A 19,543-nucleotide genomic window follows, 5' to 3' on the forward strand; every position below is an offset into this window, starting at 1 on the left:
CTCCTCATTTGACCCCTACCCACAATAATCATACCCTTAAATTTCTTCACACTTGACACGTAAGCAAGCGTTTTCAATCCGTATCTGATGATTCTGATCAGATCAAGACCGGTCAATCGCTTCCAAAACAAACACTACCCCTTCAAAAAACAAAAAACAAAAAATAAAACCCGTCTGATCTCCGCCACGTGGCATAGAATCCCATCTGCGATGTCTTCATCTCGTGATTAAAAAACGAAGAACCTGTTTCTCTTTACCAGTACAAAACCCCCACCACCACCACACCACACCGCATCAAATCTTGACCACCTTACCCTTCTCTCTCTCTCAACAGAAAACCCCCAAATATTTCTTCACACTTTCAAGTTTCAACCCTCTCATCAAAACTCCCACAGGGCATAGCAAAAACTAAGGTAACAAATACAATCTTTCCTTTTTTTCTTTGTTCTTTTTTTTTTTTTTTTTTTTTTTTTTAATGTTTTACTATTGTATTGTGCGAATGTGATAATTATTATTAGGGCTCGTTATGGTAATCGTAATAATGTAATTTTATTTTTTACTATTTGATTCTTTTTAGGGTTTTCCTTAATGTCTGAAAATTCTTCCCATATCGACCTGAACTCCGACGTCGTTTCGGCCGACCCGGAAAACGGGTCTCTTCGGGTTAAGAATTCGGAGCCTTCGGTTAAACCTGTTGGTTCTGAAACTGAAACCCTAACGGTAAAGGAGGAGCCTTTGAAGAGTCAGAGTCAGGTTCAGGGTTCTTTAGTGGAGAAAGTTAGGATCTTTAGTGAGATTGAGGGTGCTGAGAGTTTAGTGGGGGGCCAAGTTGTTGTTGGGGAAGTGAAAAGCGATAAAGAATTGGTTTTGGAGTCGAAAAATAGTGTTGGGATTGTTGGGACTATGGTTGGGGATTCAGGGTTTAATGAAAGGAATGTTGGTACTGTAGATGGTGACCCTTTTGTAGAAGGGAATGATCCATTGCAAAATCGGGCCAAGGAGGAAGTAGTTGGAAGTGATGGGGGTCAAAATGGAAAGCAGGTTCATGTTGGCGAGGTCTCGGGTATCGACCGATTGCAAGATGGTATTGCCTCAGGTTCTAGACAGGGTGATAGAGAGCCGGGTGTAGAGTCGGTTAGCCAATTATCAAATGTAGCGGAGATTGATGAGACGGGGGTTACTCATGTTTCTGAGGTTTTAACTTCAGAGGGATTAGTTGGAAGTGATGGGGATCAAAATGGGAAGCTTGTTCATGTTGACGAGGTCTCGGGTATCGACCAATTGCAAGATGGTGGTGCCTCAGGTTCTAGGCAAGGTGATAGAGAGCCGGGTGTAGAGTCGGTTAGCCAATTATCAAATGTAGTGGAGACTGATGAGACGGGGGTTACTCATGTTTCTGAGGTTTTAACTTCAGAGGGATTAGAAAACCAGGATATGAAAATGGATGCTGTTGTAGAGACCAATGAGAAACGATCTCCAGACGCTCACGTTTCCGAGGTTTTAACTTCAGAGGGATTAGAAAACCAGGATATGAAAATGGATGCAGTTGTAGAGACCAATGAGAAACGATCTCCAGACACTCATGTTTCTGAGGTTTTAACTTCAGAGGGATTAGAAAACCAGGATGTGAAAATGGATGCAGTTGTAGAGACTGATGAGAAACAGTCCCCGGATGCTCACGGTATGGAAGCTGGGGTTAGCGAGACTATTGGAGAGGAGTCTAATGCTTTCAATCTTGTTGTAGATTTGAATCCGTATATGACAACAGATGAGAATGTATCAGGTGATGTGAATGTCAAATCAGGTGCCTCAAGGCCGGAATTTCATGTCTCTGATCTAGTATGGGGTAAAGTTAGGAGCCATCCTTGGTGGCCTGGGCAGATTTTTGATCCTTCAGATTCGTCAGACAAGGCAAAGAAGTATTTTAGAAAAGATGGTTATCTGATAGCATATTTTGGAGATCAAACATTCGCTTGGAATGAAGAGGCACGGATAAAGTCTTTTAGGGGGCATTTCTCACAAATGGAGAAGCAGAGCAATAAGGAAGAATTCCACTATGCTGTTGTCTGTGCTTTGGAAGAGATTTCCAGACGTGTAGAGTTTGGGCTGGCCTGTTCCTGCACATCAGAAGAAGTGTATGCCAAACTCAGAACTCAGATAATAGCTAATGCCGGAATCAGGGAAGAATCGAGTAGAAGAGTTGGTGGGGACTATTCTTTGACAGCTGATTCTTTTGAACCTGTTGAACTTGTCAATTATATTAAAGAATTAGCTCAATCGCCACGTGGTGAAGCTAACAGACTTGAACTAGTAATAGCACGGGCTCAATTGTCAGCCTTCTATCGTTGGAAGGGTTATTCTCAGCTGCCTGAGTTCAATATGGTTGGTGCTCTGTTGGAGAGTGATGCGGACATTCTACCGACTGGGGAGAAGAAAAATCACAGTGAGTTGAATGAGAATGCTATTCTGGATATTGACAATGAGAAGCCGTTGGCTTCTGGAAAAGGAAAGTCGAAGAGTCAATTAAGCTCTTCTGGTAAGCGAAAGCACATCTCTGGGGATAGTACGTCCCCCAGTAAAAAAAAGAAAAAAGAGAAGAGTTTGTCCCCCGGTAAAAAGGAGAAAAAAGAGAAGAGTTTGTCGCCCAGTAAAAAGGAGAAAGAAGAGAAGAGTTTGTCGCCCAGTAAAAAAGACAAAAAAGAGAAGAGTTTGTCCCCCAGTAAAAAAGAGAAAAGAGAGAAGAGTTTGTCAGATTTGCTCACTGAGAAGAGCTTGCGTACTTCAAATGGTGAAAGTGGATCAAAAAAGAAAGATGTTGGTAAGTTGCTTTCAAAATTGTCTGGAAAGAAACGTAAGGCAGTTGATGGTATGTCTGATGACTCTTCTGTGAAAGATGAGAAGCGTCATCTGTCATCAGGGTCTGCCAATAAGCCTGTACAGACCAGGCAAACTTTTAAAGTTGGAGATGGCATTCGTCGGGCTGCCAGCCAACTGAATGGGTCTAATCCAATACTCAAGTATGGTGATGGAATTTCTCAAGATACAGTGGACAAGAATAAAAGCAAACAAAATCCTAGCTTGGGGAGATCCCACATTAGTGAGCTCACAAAAATGGAGGTTTCCTCTCCTGAAGAGATGCTGTCACAGCTCTGCCTGGCTGCCAGAGATCCCATGAAAGGATACAACTTTTTAGTTTCTATTGTTAGCTTTTTCTCAGGATTCCGGAATTCTGTTAGCCGGGATGATTCTAATTTCATGGAGCGTGAATGGTGTTTGAAACGAGTCTTCGGTGGGAAAACTGGAAAAAGATTAAGAAAGCGAGGAATCAATGAAAAATCCAAGTTGGAGACGAGCGACTCTTACTGGACTGACAGGATTATTCAAAGCCTACCTGAAGAGCACTCATCACTTGAGAATCAGAATGAAGCAAGAGAGATTCTGCCTGAGACTTCAAGTGAAAAGGATTGTTCTGCTATTGAACCACTAGTAGCTTTTGAAATGAGTCTGAATATGGATTCTAAGCAACAAAGTTTTGGTGAAAATCTTGGATCAGATGCAGTGAAGCCAGTGGCTCACTTGGAGGAGAGCTTTAGGCCGGATCCCTCACCGACGGCTCTTATTCTGAACTTTATGGACATGGATGCTGTTCCTTCAGAAGCAAATCTTAATAAGATATTTAGCCGCTTTGGGTCATTGAATGAATCAGAGACTGAAGTTATAAAGAAGAGTAACCGAGCCAAGGTGGTTTTCAAGAGACGTTCTGATGCAGAGACGGCTTTTAGCAGTGCTGGGAAATTCAGCATTTTCGGACCTTCACTTGTCAGTTATCGACTCAAGTATTTGTCCTCTACACCAAGTAAAGCTTCTCCCAGTACCAAAAAGCGAGGCAGAAAAGATACAACATCAGAGGAAGGCAATGTGGTTTGATGCTTTGAACTCTCTTATCTAGATGTTGATTCAGCGTTTAGGTATTTATTATGAATCAAGTATGAATGTACTGTTGGTTAACTGAAATGCGGTTAGCAAGCAAATAGGTGAGTAGTTGACTTGGATATGATTGTGAAAATGTGTAGGAAGCAGACTCAATCAAATGTATCTAACCAGTTGGTTATTTTTTAATTGACTCTTAGAAAGTTCTACATTTTCAGTAATTGGGTTCTTTGCCTGAGAGATTTTATTAGGCCATGATGTTGGGGCCTGTCAAGGCTTTGGAGATTCCGGGTTTCATTGGTTGTTTAGATTTTTCAGTATACCTCAATTTAAGGTTTTATAATGTAGTCTTGTCCATCTTGTCTTATGATCAATGCTTTGTGTCAACATAAATTTGTCAACTGGTTTTGTTTTCTGGAGTTAATGCTACACCATATTATCTCAGTTAATCATGTTCCTTCTTCTTGTTGACCCTATACAAGGCTCAGCGGCCAATCACTAATGATCTTTTGGCTAAATGACATTTCTTGGTTTCCAACCGTGACAATCTTTTGGCCAAATGACATTTCTTGGTTTCCAACCGTGACGTTTGGAGTCGGATCCTCCCCTTCCCGTGTCTGACTTGCACATGCATGATTATTTGCATTCAATGTTGAAGATTTTTTCTTTTTGGGTGTTATAAAACGATGAAAAAAAACATTTTTATTTTATTTTATTTATTTATTTGTCAATGTTTAATTATATTTGAGCAGATTTATGGTAATATAAGGTTTTCTGAGTAGGATCATGGCCAGATGTTTGTAATTCAAGCTAGTCTAACTAACTTAAATGGTTTGTGATGCCCTGAAGTTCTTTTGACTGTCAAGACTCAAAACTGTGATCTTAATATTTGTTCATTACAATCATTTATCTCTACTGTGGCAAAACAGAGAGGAAAATATGATTTGGCTGAGTACTTATTATTATGTGATTATGTCCTGCCAATTTCATTCAAATTAAATTCTATGTTATTATGCCTCTATGTTTACTCTAGATATTGAGATTGGATGATATCATGTTCCTTATGATGGATTAAAAATGAGATTTGGCCAATCTCTTTTATTTTACGAGATCCTGTTCATTTCTAAAATCACATTTGTATGAGAATCACACCATTAATCCTTGTACAATATCTTGCAACCATAAACTGTTTTGATTTAAATTTTGTGTAGGAGCATTGGTTTTTGATTCATCTTACGTTCTAGCAAATCTGTTTCATTTTATTCTCAGCATATTCCTTGCCACTGTATGCTGAAAAGATAACATCAACATCCATGTTATAGTAGTCTAGTAGAGTGTTTTTTCAAAACTCATAATAAACATATTATGGTGGTGGCCTGTCCTAGCATGTCAGATTTTCACTTTTTATCATGTCCCGGCGCGCATATACACTTGATGGTTGATGGTAAATGAGTCCACAACAATTTCTCACTTTTCACTACCGGCCAACGGGAAGAAAGCTACAAGCCTACAAGTATTGAAGTAGACTTCTTGTGGATCTATTAAAAAAAAAAAAATCTATAAAAGAAAATAATGAAGTGGAATGAAACATGACGATGGAATGAAATATTACATTTTTCCCCCATGTCGGGAAGTTTATCAAAGAAGGAACTTTTCTATAATGGTTAAAAAAAAAAATTAGCATTTTCTATTTCATTAAAATAATAAGCAGGGGCGTTTAATCAAATTGTGGACTGGACTCACCCGTCCAAACCATTTGGGCCGAACTGATGTTGGCGGGACTCTGCCCTTTAGAAAATGAAAACCCAATCGCTACCTATATTAAAATCCCATTGTTCTCTTATTTATGGGAAGAATAGTTAGGAGGGGGTATAAATGAATGTGCATTTGCTCATAAACATTTCATTACTTTACTCTTAAGCAAGGAATAGTTGGAGTACATATTAAGTATCCCCAATGTTTTATTCTTTCATTTATTTCCCAGTGTTTTATTCTTTCATTTATTTCCCTCATTTCCAAATGGAGTGTTAGGATCTTAATTGACAAGCTTCAAGATCATATCATTTTGGTTGCTAATACTTTGGGCGACACATTCTGACACTCATGGTTGTTTTATAAGTAAATTGGATAAAAGAAGTAATGAAATCCTAAATTGATCACCTACCTTTTTAATTATATAATCTTAAATTGATTGCCTATTTTATTTTTCTTTTCTTACAGGTACAGTGAAAGCATTCAAACATAAATTCTCTTCATTTAGAAAACTAGATTTACAACTTTGCTATAATGCCTTGGTTGATCACTTGCTTTATTAGAAATTAGAAACGTTACCAATTTACCATTACACCTAAGTGAAAATATATGACATGTCAATAAAAGAAATAATTATACATGACTTCTCAACCGATACAGAGTTATTATGGTCGTGTTCAAGTAAAATTTTCATGATTGTTGAAATAAAATAAATTTTGTTTTTTAGAATCTGAAAAATTACATTTAGGTAAATGAGTAGAAAGATATTGCTAGAAAATAGTAAAAACCAAATTAAAATAGTCTTAATTTTTTTTAGAAGGAAAATAGTCTTAAACTTCCCTATTCATGATGAGTTTTAATTTAATCCACCCCAATTAGATTAGGGTCCAACACTAGACCATAAAAATTAATCTATTATTAGTACACACATTATTGCGCACACACACACATATATATATATTTTTTAAAGTCATTTTCAAAATTTTTTTTTGATTAAAAAATGAGTTGTGTGTACTTTTGGTGTGTAAACTGTAAAGTGTTGTATATAACTATATATCAGTAAGAGCAAAGGACAAATTAGACGCTCTCATTCTTTTTTGCACACGTATATAAAAATTTCCATTTTTACCTTCTCATTTTTTATTTTATTTTAATTTAGTCCCAAATTTTAAAAACCGCCGCTTCTCCAAAGTTCAAAAAACTCCCCCTCCTCCTTCTCTCTCTCTCTCTCTCAACTCTCAAGTCTCATCTCAACACCAACACCGGTAGTTTTTTTTCCGCTCTCATCTTCGAATTCATACAAAACCAATCGAAACGCCGTCTCCGCCGCCTGAAATTCGAGTAGATCGGCTGCTCAAAATCCAGTAATGGACGCCGATTTCGTCAAGAGAAACAACGATCTTCAAGGCAGACGCCTCAGTCTCATCGATGTCTCCTCAGAGGACGATTCTCTCTTATTCAATTCCTCCTTCTCTGAATCGCTCCACCATTCATTTTCAGGTTCTAAATCCGCAATTTTCTTTTTTCATTTTCGAATCAGTGTTTGAAGTTTTTTTTTTTTTTGGTTGTATGTGTGAGTGAATCTGATTGATCTTGTTGTTTATAAAGAAAGCGTGATTTAGGTTTTTGAAAAACTTGCTGCTTCAGACTAAACCTATGTAAAGAGAAAAAAGTTTCAGATGCCCAATTGATCTTTGCTTTTTTCACTGAAATTGAGTTTTTGAATAGCTTTGAATCGAGCTCGCCAAAAGGAAGCTTTTTCATTCGGTGGCTGAAGTCACAAAAATTGTGCAATTTGTTCTTGATCGTACTCTATTTAGTTGTTTTGAAATGAAATAAAAGTGTTTCCTTTGAGATTCTAGGGCTGCCTTTCCAGTTTTGATTGTTTCGGATTCAATTTTTGGGTCGATAATTTTCCTTTGTATCGTCTAATTTGTTTAGCTTATTGTTCATTTGCATTGGTTCTTAGAAAATAAGCTGAACAAAAGTACAGTTATCCATAGAAAGAGTACAGCAAATATTTAATTGGATCTATATCTATTTTGATTTAATATAATGTTCAGAAAATGAGGGACATGGAAGTGTTGAGTTGATGGAGTCCGTGGATACAAACACATTAGAGGACACATTTGGCACTTTTGAACATATGGAACAAGTGCCTCAACCGTCTGAATCAAATGAACCAGAAATGACAACAAAAAATCGCAAATATAACTTGCGCAAAAGTTTAGCGTGGGATAGTGCTTTCTTCACAAGTGCAGGTATGCTTTCTGCATATACTCGAAAATATGGAAGCTTTTTGTTTAAAGTTCAATTGTGAGGAGCATGACTTTGTTGGTATATATGACAGGTGTTCTGGAACCGGAGGAGTTGTCTAGCATCATGGAAGGAGTTGAGAGCGTTGAAAAACACAAATTACCCGGGATTCAAGAGGAGATACACAGATCTGCCGAGTCAATCTCTACTTTGGAAAGCTTAGAAAGCGAGTCTTTGACATTAGCAAGTCTTGAGGCCGATTTGTTTGAAGACGTAAGAGCTTCAATCCAGAAATCCAGTGCTGCATCCAATGTGGCAAATGCAAGAAGCATAGCTGCACCAGCAGTGACTGGAATCCAAAGTATTCGTTGTAAGTGCAGTTGCTACATCTCTACTTGTTCAGCAGTCATTCCCTTTGTCTTGCACATGTTGAAGTGCTAGGAGTTGGCAGGTTATGCTAAGAAGATTTGAATTAAGCCCTAGCCAAACCCCATCCAAACCCTTATAACCTTAGCTAAAGTTCTGGGTCTATTTTAGGAATGACTTATTCTCAGACTAACGTTGGCTTTTGTTTTCAGCTTCAAAGAAGGTGGACTTTGTGTCTCGAAATAAGGTAAATTCCAAGCTTGGCAGCTGGTAATTGTCATAATTTCTATTATGTTTAGGAATATATGAAAGAATATTGTTTTGAATTTTCAGATTAAGGCCAAATCAACTTCCAGCAAGTCAAATGTAGGTTTGCAAGGACCAGGGAAAATGACAAAGCCAGTTTTTGGTGGTCCACATGTATCTCAGGTGTGCATCCATCTTTCGGCTGATCTAATCATTGGTTTTTCTATTTCATTGCTAATTCGGTGATTGAAATTTTATATGTTATTTGAAATCAATACAATGAAGAGAATTTTTGGCCCATATTTGTGCTAACTAATACATAGGCAGGAATAAAAATAATCAGATATCATGAAATTAAGCTCTAACATTTGATGTGTTTTAATTGACACTTTTTCTATCTTTTCTAAAATGAAGTCCTTTGCCAAGAGGGGAGAGCCTACATCTCTTGCAAAGCGACCAAAGGTAGGCAAGGACAGTCCCAGCTCAACCGCATTAACCAAGAGGGCCTCAATGGGTGGTCACCATGTTAAAATTGTAAAGGATGATGCAAGAAGTGCAATTGGTAATTATGAGCATTATTTAGTCAGATTATTTAGTTTCTTATATTCAGATTAGCTTTACTCTTATTTGAATTGAAGTACATTTAAACCTTATTTCATTGTTGCAGGTAGAGGGGCTTTAGTGCCTAAATTACCTGCGTCGGGTGGTTTACGAAATGTTGTTCCTAGGCCCACAGAATCATCTAAATCCTCTTCTTTGGGTTCATCAAATGCAACCAAGACACTACCAACTTCTTCCTCATTTGATAGTTCTGGAAGTGCTTCTTCTGACAACAGCAGTATATCTACCCAAAATTCCATGAAAAGAAAAATTGAATCTGGAAGTGGTAACCCACCTTCATTTGGTTCAACCTCCAAAACACCGTCCAGAACACCATCAATAAATAAAGTTCAGTCTGGCAGTTCTCATCTCTCTCAGTTGATGTCTGTGCCCAAGCTCACCCCTAATACTTCACCTGCTAGCTCTATCAGTGAATGGTCCTCAGAGTCATCATCATCATGTTCGACTGTTAAACAAATATCAAATAATTCAAGAGCTAGCCTTGACACTGCTTCTTGCAAAGGGGTCTCCATAGATAGCGATGCAACTCATGTTTTGGAGTCTCAGAAACATTGTAATGAGCAAGGTTCTTTTGGGCACGAAAGTCACATGACTGGATTGCTTGGTCAATGTGTAAAGAGAGCTTCAATAGGAAGTGGTGCACTTCTTCATCCAGCTTCTGCAAAACCTTCTGGTCTTCGGTTGCCATCACCTAAAATTGGCTTCTTTGATGGGGTCAGTTTTTGCGTTCCCTATTATAATTTTTTATTCTAGTTGGGAAGTGTTTTTTTTTTTTTTTTCGGTGGCAGTTTTCAAGATGGAGGTAAAAGATGTAATTTTAAAAATGACTAAGCTATACAAACTAAAAAAAAATTACAGGTCCTTTGTGGAAATTGTTTTGGCAAACTCACCTTATTCACCATCAATTTTTTATCCAATGCAGGCGAAACTGGCAGGACGCACTCCACCAGGAAGAATACCATCTCATCCTGTGGTACCCAGTGGCTTGCCTAAAATTGGAGCAGGGAGTGTTAGACCAAATGGAGGCCCAAATGAGGCGAAGTTTGGAAAACCTATCAGAACTCTAACAGCAATCAGTAATGTAAAACCTGATCCTCAGCCAACTTCCTTGAATATGAAACCTAAATCTCCGACACCTCTTCTTGAATCACCATTTGCTGCAATCCAAGGCTCTAGTGCATCAAGGAATGTCAAAACTTGTCCTGGCAAATCTCCTAAAGTTCAAAACAGAATATCTCCTAAAACTGTTGGAAAAAGTCAGCTGAATGCAGAGAAAATTGAATCTGAAGGATGTGATGTTGGTATATGTGATTCAGAAACCAAGGGAAGTGCCTACAGATTGGATATGAAGGTCACTCCTATTAATGGAGGACTTAATACTAGTGATTCAGGTACCATTTCTTATATTGTAAATATAAACCCAGGTCAGAAAGTGGGTGAAGATGCAATATATGACCTACACAATCCCAAGTATGATTTGCATTCAAATAATAGCACTTATGAGAAGGAAAAGTTAAATTTTGAAGATCAAGTTGATGGTTTGAGCAGACAAGTTGGATCTATTGATATAAATAAGGAGATTCAGAACAATCTCATTGGTGATTCTCTTTCTCGGTTACATGCTGGCAGCAAAGATGATTCTGATTCTCTGGAGTTGTCCAGTCAGAGGGAGCTTCATGACTTTTCTCAACAGGATGAAAACTTGAAATGTTCGTCGAAACCTACCCCTTCTCTTTCTCCCAGCATGTTTGAAGTTACAGTTAATCCGAGGATACCTTTTTCTGTTAAGGATTCTTATTGCAATATGGATGGATTGTTTGATGTTTCAACAGGATCTACAGTGGTAAAAGAGGCAGAGAAGACGCCCAACTTGACTTTGCTAGAAAGCAGTCTGAAAGAAAACAGCTGAGATAGAGTAACAGCATAGTAGTTTATTTTCTTCAAGGTCAGTGTGTATCTTTCAAGTCTGCTGAAATTATTAGAATTGGTTAGTAAGGGAAATGCTGAGCCTCGAAGATTCTGTCCTACTCATGCTACATAAAATATTTCACTTTATGTTATTTGAAGGATCTTATCTTTTCCAAATACTTAATGTAGGATTTAAGAACTCATTGTATTGTGTTGTCCACTGATATGAGCTATCTTGATTGCTTGCAGGAGCAGCTGTGCTGGTGGCTGAAACTAGTGTATGATTTTCATACGACCTATACAATTGGATTGGCCTGGTGTTCGCATTCTAAATTATTTTTGAAGTGCAAATTCAATCACGCATTAGAAGATGGTGTTGCATGCTTTTGAGAGAAGAAAAAAATGTAGTAGTGTGTGTGTAATTTAAGCTTATGTCATGTTAAAAGTTATTGATAGTTTATCTCATTCTCATGTACGTTGGAATCCTCTTGATGAGGTGTATTTGGATAGGGTGGTATTCTAGTCTAGGAACTTTTTTTTGAAAAAAAAAAAAGTGGACTTATATTTTGTCAAGACTAAAATTATTTTGTGAATGCTTTGGGATACAACCGATTAAAGAAAAGGCTCAGGTTTTCATGGAAATGATACGATCTTTGGTAGGTAATGGTTTATTACATTTCCAAAGTGAAATAAAATCTTTTAAATTTAAACACCTGGAGTGCCCGACAATGAAATTAAGGAAAGTACAACCAGCTTTGGGTAAAATTCTAATTGCTGATAACCTTAGGAAGTGTTGACTAATCAACCAAAATCAATTGAGTAGTACTAAAATTATTACAAGTTAATAAAGTTGAGTTTTTTTCATTAAAAAATATATATATATATATTACAAGTTTTATTACATTTGGGCTTACAAATTAATGTGTCATCAAGTAGAAGGAGGCAATTCAAAATTTAGTTTGAGTTGATTAGAATCCACCAATCATAAGTTTTGTGTAATAAAATTTGTAGTACATTTAGCATTTTCCGTATTAATATATATATATATATATATATATGATTCATAAGAGAGAGCATGAGGTTTTGTTATGTGATTAATTTCTTATAATTTTTAAGGAAAATGTTAGTTACAAATTTTTTTTTTTCCCACAAATTGATAATATGGCAAGAGGTTAAAAAATGAAAAGTGATATCAATGGTAAGCCTATATGAGAACCAATAAGAATTTGCTATATCAATAATTTGTAAAAATGTTGCAATATAGTTTGTGGTTGTAGCACTAACCTTTTTTTTTTTTTTTTTTTTATTTTTATTTTTAATTTGGACTCCTACCTCAATAAAGTTTACATTTATATCAAAGTATTAATTCATTAAATTAGTCCAAGACTAACCCAATAGATTTGGATGCCTAAGGTGATATTTTCAAATGAAGCATTTGTGTTATTACTTAAATAATATTTAACTAGTGTTTTGTATAATTTTTTTAAAAAAATCCATTCTTTATACTTTTTACTATTATTATTTTTTTTTTTTGGGGTGGAAAAATGCTAAAGTTATAGCAAATTTTACCACAAAACTTATAAAATTAATGTAGCAATGAGTGTGATCAGTGGCACTTCAATCACAAAAAAGTATTTGAATGAACGATGCTATGGATTATAAATTTTCCAACATGAGAATTAAAAAAATGCATCATCAATCACAAAAAGTAATTCAAAAATGTATTTAATATATGTTGTTGAAGTCAACCAATCATATTTATTGTTGTATTAATTTGTAAAAACTATGCAGTAAAATTTATAGTATTTTTTTAGATTTTCTTATTATAATTACTTCTTGTGATTGGTAACACATCTATTTGTAAGAGCTATGTATTTAAATTTGTCTTATCTTTAACTTTACTCAATCCTTTGGGTTTTCTTAAAAGTGGGGGAAAAATATAAAACTACATATATATATATATATATATATGGTTCAAGTTATACCTAATGTGGTTCAAGTTACACCTAATGTAGTGTTGCTTAGAGTTATATCACCCAATAACTTGTTATAAAATTCAAAATTTGAAAATCTCACTGTTGAATTACATGTTCTATATGTTCTTAACATTCATGCTAATTGGATGTTATTTACCATTCAATTCATAAACTCATCTTTTATGCATTATTTTAAACTACAAAAACTTGAATTTAAATAATTGATTGATGATATGGCTATTAATCTTTGTCCACCTAGAAATTTTGTAAATATGGATAATATATGAAGATAATGTAATTTAATGATTGATTTGTCAAAATTCAAATCTAATTAAAAAAATATTAGATGGTTTAACATTGTTTAGAGTTATATCAGGTGTAATTTGAACCCAATCCTATATGCATATAATTTTTTTTTTTGGGTATTTGTACATTAATTATGTATAATATAAAATTTTATATAATAATAATTATTATTATTATTAATTGAGGAATATGACATTGTTGCTTTGAAAACAATTGAGACAACCTATAAAAATTAAATATTCATGAATTCACTAAAATTAGTCTTTAACTATTCAGATTTCCCAACTTCTTTTAGTGACATGTAATTTATACATATTGGAACCAACACTGTAGTATTTTATTCTATATAGTTAAAAAGATTACTAATAGGATAAGTTCATTTATTTTTTTATATTAATTATTTTAAGTGAGATACTAATTATTTAAGTATAATGAACATTTAATGTCATTTTTCTAAGATTTATATGAGAAAAAATTGATTTAAAATATGGTATTTTTTGCTCTAATTTAGTCACTTTTGCAATAGTTGAAAGAAAGTCCAACAAAAGAAAAAAAAATTCAATAACATACAATAAAAAATGTAAAACAAATAATTGAAGGATATTTTTATTTTTTCAAAATGATATTTGCATTCTTGAGTAGGCATGAGATATGTATGTCTATATCAATCAAATTATCATGCAATTTCCAAATATGTAGACACATAATATTATCAAATCACTATACCACTCTTATTGTCTTTCTATTTTTCAATAAAATAAAATACTAAAATATTACAAATTGTTATTGTAGGGGACATAACCAATAATCAGGCCTAATCAAAAGAGGAATGGGTTGAAAAGCATGTCTGATGCAACTAATTTGTAGAGATGGATTATCAAGGCCAACCTTTCGAGCCTTACAAGCTTCAATGGGTGATTTAAAGAAAGGAAATTGTCTAGGTCAACAGTTTAAGAAGAGAATGATAGAAAGAAAAACAGAGATTCTTATTCAAGTTCTTCCTCAGGCTAGCCAAGGAGGAATGGTTCTTTGAATTATATGCCTCTCGGTTATACAATTCTTAATTTCTTTCCCTTTTCCTCTCTATTACTATTTCTGATCTCCTTTCTAGGAGGATCATCCTTCCTATATATGGCTATTGGGATTGCATCCTAACCTTCCACTTTGATGGTCGTTGATCCTTCCTTGGATACTTGTTCCATCATTTGCTAGTGGTGGTAGAGTAGGATGCAAGTTGTGGGGACACTATTCAGGGGTTATTCTGCTATTAATGTGGCAGGCTGAATTGGTATAGTGCATTAAATATTGAGGTGATGTATGTTTTATCTAGAAGCTTCCTCCTCTCATTGCTTGTACATCTCTACTTCTTTCCTCGGCCTTCAAATCCTAAGGCCTTAGTGGTTTGTCAAAGGTTTCCCGAGGAACATATGCTCTTCAGGCAGGCTGCCTTCCTCTGTTTCACTATTTGAATTATTCTTATTGTGCTGGATCGAGTTGATGAATAGTTGGGCCCAATTGCTCCTCGGTTGAGCCTATTTGATAATCTTCCTTCTTCAAGCTTCCCACTCCCACAGTTATGTATAAATTTATTGAAATATTGGAGGAAACTCACAACCAAATACACCGCACACCGTGCAGAACTCTACTAGTTATAAATTAGTGTTATATATGCAAGAAGAGTCTAAACATTATCAGTCATTTAGTTGCCCACTACCCTATTTCTCGAAAAGTTTTGGAGCATGCTTTTTCTATATTAGGGGTTTGTTGGGTTATATTGAAGGGTATTGTGGCGCTTTTAGGAAGTTAGTAGGACAAGTATAGTAGGCTTCATAATGTCTTCATTTGAAGAGTGATTTCCCATTGTCTCACCTTGGTTATTTGGAATTGCAACACTTTTTAAAGGTATTTTACTAGAGAGTAATTTTAAGACTTTTGAAGGATGTAGTATACATCGCATGAGTGATGGATCTTTCCTTTAAATAATGCAATGTGACTAATGCTTGTTCATAAATACAAGCAAGACTTGTACAATCTGATAGAACTATTCCAGCATAATTTTTCATATAATGGTAAACACATACTAATTTAAGAGTAATAGTAAATAATAAAAAGATGGAGGGAGTTTGAGGGAGAACGGTAAGAGAGAGAACAGTGGCAATCTAGCAGCAGAGATTTCAACAGTTGTGGCCATCAACGTGATTTTTGTGTGGAGATCCCAAGTCTCAAGTGCAACTCAAGTTGAAAAATGGAGGACGGAGAATGGCATCGCGAAGGTGGTCAGGAAGAAGAATGCTGGCTATGCACTTCGAATAGGTTAGGTTCATCAAATTTCCATATAGGAAATAGTACGAATATGCTATTGACCAAACCAATGCTTGGATTCAACATTTTTTTTTCATTTTTTTTTCTTGTCTGAGTGGCAACGGGTAAGGAGAGTTTGTCAAGCGCTTGTGTATAAACAGCCTAACTTTGTCCTTCAAATCCATAGAATGAAAAATTTAGTGCACAATTGGATGTTGCTGAAAACTGAAAGTTTTCATTGTTTTTAGTGAATCCGTGCACTATTCACAAAAATTACAAATACTTTTTTTCAACAAAAACAATTTCAAAACTGAGTCCTATAGCACTATTCACATATTTAAAAATTATTTTAAATTTTCAATTTTTAGTAATAAGCAATATCTAAATAGACAATCTACATTAGAGAGATTTATGGTTTTACAATCAAATCAAGTTAAATGTTAAAAAAAGCAAAAATCTTAAGGTATTTTAAACAAATGTGAAATGTATTTTCAAAACTTTTGTAAGAAAAAGGAAAAGAAAAGAAAAGAAATAATAAATTTAAACGAGTATAAATAAAAAACCCTAGGCCATTCAATTCTATAACCCAAACAAGAGCAGCTCCATTGGTCCACTGTTTCGATGATGGAACGACATACTGTATCGGTGCACTCATGATGCGTTTGTGGAGTGCAGAGTGGGAGTGGTGTCGCCTAAGCTCATTGTGAGAGAGAGATCAAGCAACATGCTCAATGATCAATAAATATAAATTCCTTGACATTTTTCAAACTAATGACATGACGTGTGATTGGACAGTCATTAGTTACTGCATAAAGAAATTAAAATCGATCAAAATACAGAAAAAAGTGGATATTCAATAGACTCCACTGGCAGATCAGCACAAGTCTATCAAAGCAGGTTGAAGAAGTGGTAGATCTTTAGGAAGCAAATCTTTAGGAAAACTATTGGTATTCTTAGCATGAATCCATGCATGCATGTGTGCGTGATAGGGAGCAGAGACAGTGAATCCATTAAACAAGCTTGTAAAAGGATATCTTGGAGTTAAAAAACATTGTCCCAAACTCAAAACAAAAGCTTAAAATTAATAAAGATTGTTCACAAAATTCACTCAATAATATAAAGTAACATCCTTTAACAAAACCATCTAAAACAGAAGATACGCCTCTTATCCCCTCAACTTAAGACCTGGGCTTCTCCTTCTTCTCCTTGAAGAGAGCCAACAGGGAGACACCGGAAACCTTCACAACCTTGAATCTAACACCAGGAATATCTCCGACGGCATGACCCTTACGTCCGAATCCAGCAATCAACACCTCATCCTGCATTCACATATCACACATCAATGGTTATATAAAAAATACAACGCAGTTGCTAGTTGTTTATAATTAGTAACCAACAAACTAGACAATGCTAAACTTCCAAACCAAGAAAACCTACGTTTTCTTCAATGTAGTTCAAGCAACCATCGTTGGGGACAAATGCAGCAATCTTTTTCCCATTTTTGATTAATTGAACTCTAGCACATTTCCTAATAGCAGAGTTTGGCTGTTTGGCCTCAATACCTCTGCACATTTCAGAAAAACATTTGTATGAGTTGACATCAAATGCTTAATCACTGAGTAACAGAAAATGAAAACATTAAACATGTAATCTTACATCTTCTCTAGGACAATTCCCTTTGCATGGGAAGACCCAGCAAATGGCTTCTTCCATTCATTACCAAGGTGAGACTTTTTGTATGACTTGTCGGCCCACCTTTGTCTTCTACGGTGGGACTTCAGCTTACGACCAGCTCCCATACCACGTGTTTTCCTGAAATACAAAAGTTATTCAAATCATTAACCAATTCACCCCAACAAAGGCAGGCTATTAATTAAATCCAAAAATTAAATTCTGCCCTAATATGTTGCCAATTGGCAACCTGGAAAACTCAAACCAAAACCTGTAACATAATTTCAGTTTTCAATATGATTATAATTGTTTTGCAGGCATTCATACCAAGAAACATGTCAAAGAAAGAAATAAATCAATCTGTTCACACAGTGACTAGCACAGCCAGCTTTGTAATTTTACAATTCAGAACAACATAATAATCAAGCTCACTCCTTTTTCCCCAATATTTTACTAGTTGAATAAAGCCATTTTTAACTCCATTGACCAGCCCAACAGTAAATTTAGTTTAAGAAAATATTCATTTACATTCCAAACAACTATATTGATTTATTTCCCAAAATCTAATTCAAGTGAAATCATATGATTCTAATATTCCTATACAGGATAAATATTATAAGAGAAATGGTTTCTGGAAAAAAATTTGTTAGTGAGATTAATAGACATCCACCCACGAATCAATTTGACAATCTACTATTTAAAATACTAACGGTAAAAATCCAGTACACAAAACCACCACATTAGTCTACACATCTAGCAAGAATTATATCAACCCAAATCAAATCATATAAGAAGATTTTCGCATGTTAGAATACCTAGCACTTTTCTTAAAAAAATTTACCAAACATAAGTTCCCATAACAAATTTGAAAAGGAAGCATTTTGCACCAGCTAACTCCCAACACTGAAGAAAACCTTTTTTCAGTGTTTGGTTGCAGAGAAAATGCAGAAAACAAAAACCCACCTTTATCCCACTCAATCCAACAAGCCTAACACAACCATTAATCTCAGCTGATACAAGCCCCCCCCCCCAAAAAAACCAACAAAAAACAACAGCAATCATAGGCTCATAATTCCACATAACATCTATATTCTTCAACTTTCCCAGCACCCAAACATGGTATAGGAAACCCATAGCAGCACAAGATCTAAGCATATCATTCAGGATTTAAAACACAAAAAAAAAAAAAAAAAAAAAAAAAAAAAAAAAAAAAAAAAAAAAAAAAAAAAAAAAAAAAAAAAAAAAAAAAACAAAACAAAAATCCCAGAAGCCCTAGATTTTGAAACTAAAAATAAACGGTAAAAACAAAGGTTATATATTTATATATATCAGCAAGGATCGAAGAGAGTTCGGTTTCGTACCCCATGGTGACTGAGAGAAATTGCTCGACAGCGACGAGGGTTTGAGAGGTTGGAGATGAAGAAGAAGTTGAAGCTGCCGCAAAGTAAAACCCTAACCCTAGAAATGAAATAGATGGTGCATATATATAGAGAGATTATTTTGGGTATATAGCCGAATTGGCCCGAGGAGGTCTCTCTGGGCCCAGTTTGCTGCGCTTAGTTTGGGCTTTTTTTAGCAAGATAGTGTTTTGTTTCATCATTGGGCCTATTTTGAGCCTAATAAAAACCTTTACTGGTTTTAGGCCCCAAAAGAAGGACTAGTATTGTGGATTTAAATAAGTCAAATACTATGAAGAAATTTCAAAGGAGGCAAGAGGCTTGTACCTCAGTTGTTACTTTCTGGTATATTCTTCATCCCCTATTGTGAATATTGAATTATTTAAAAAATAAAAAAGCAAAAAGGAGAGCCACAAGTCTTTAAACAATTTAAATAGGAAATTGAAGCAATTTATTTACAATTCCCATTTGGCATTACCATATGAAGTATAGTTTTAACTATAAAGTTTTAGTAGTAGAGTGTGCAATATTTGGTTTTAATTGAAAAATTTTACCATGTTTTGAGTGTTTGACAAATTACAATGAATAGTACTTTAAAGTTGTGGATTTATAAAGTATAAAGTGTCAACAATTAAGCCAAGTGCCTTGTACCTCAATTAGCATTTTTTGGTATTTTTAATAGGAACATTTAGGATTTAAATCCTCCTCCCTATTATAACTATTGAATTAAAAATAAATAAAAAGAAGTATGAACAATTTAAAATCTCTTTTCAATGAGGCTGATAGACCAAAAAAAGAAAAAAAAAAAAAAAA

General features: G+C 35.1%; 3 protein-coding genes across 4 annotated transcripts; 2 read left to right on the forward strand and 1 right to left on the reverse strand.

The window, feature by feature from the left end:
• The first annotated feature begins 257 nt into the window (after positions 1-257).
• Positions 258-4,304, forward strand: LOC112028335 (PWWP domain-containing protein 2). Its single transcript, XM_024061008.2, has 2 exons — positions 258-413; positions 578-4,304. The coding sequence occupies exon 2, from the start codon at positions 589-591 to the stop codon at positions 3,925-3,927; it is 3,339 nt and encodes a 1,112-aa protein (XP_023916776.2). The 5' UTR covers positions 258-413; positions 578-588; the 3' UTR covers positions 3,928-4,304.
• A 2,555-nt stretch (positions 4,305-6,859) lies between these two features.
• LOC112028395 (factor-induced gene 2 protein) lies at positions 6,860-11,738 on the forward strand. 2 transcript variants are annotated; one of them, XM_065761071.1, is made up of 9 exons: positions 6,860-7,182; positions 7,746-7,943; positions 8,033-8,308; positions 8,517-8,551; positions 8,638-8,733; positions 8,965-9,112; positions 9,218-9,885; positions 10,094-10,880; positions 11,004-11,117. In XM_065761071.1, coding segments are annotated over exons 1-9 (2,343 nt in total). In that variant the 5' UTR covers positions 6,860-7,049; the 3' UTR covers positions 11,006-11,117. The 2 variants fall into 2 exon arrangements, with proteins under 2 accessions (XP_065617143.1, XP_023916845.2); XM_024061077.2 differs by adding an exon at positions 11,329-11,738 and having other exon boundaries at positions 6,861-7,182; positions 10,094-11,116.
• Positions 11,739-16,713: 4,975 nt separating this feature from the next.
• Positions 16,714-18,818, reverse strand: LOC112040268 (small ribosomal subunit protein uS12). The gene is made up of 4 exons (XM_065761070.1): positions 18,695-18,818; positions 17,319-17,474; positions 17,100-17,226; positions 16,714-16,981 (listed from the first exon to the last, which is right to left on the reverse strand). Exons 1-4 carry the CDS (start codon positions 18,697-18,699, stop codon positions 16,841-16,843), a joined length of 429 nt encoding a protein of 142 aa, XP_065617142.1. The 5' UTR covers positions 18,700-18,818; the 3' UTR covers positions 16,714-16,840.
• Between the last annotated feature and the right edge of the window lie 725 nt (positions 18,819-19,543).

This window comes from Quercus suber, unplaced genomic scaffold (assembly GCF_002906115.3).
Source record: "Quercus suber isolate HL8 unplaced genomic scaffold, Cork oak 2.0 scaffold_394, whole genome shotgun sequence".
In the NCBI taxonomy this organism is placed as follows: domain Eukaryota; kingdom Viridiplantae; phylum Streptophyta; class Magnoliopsida; order Fagales; family Fagaceae; genus Quercus; species Quercus suber.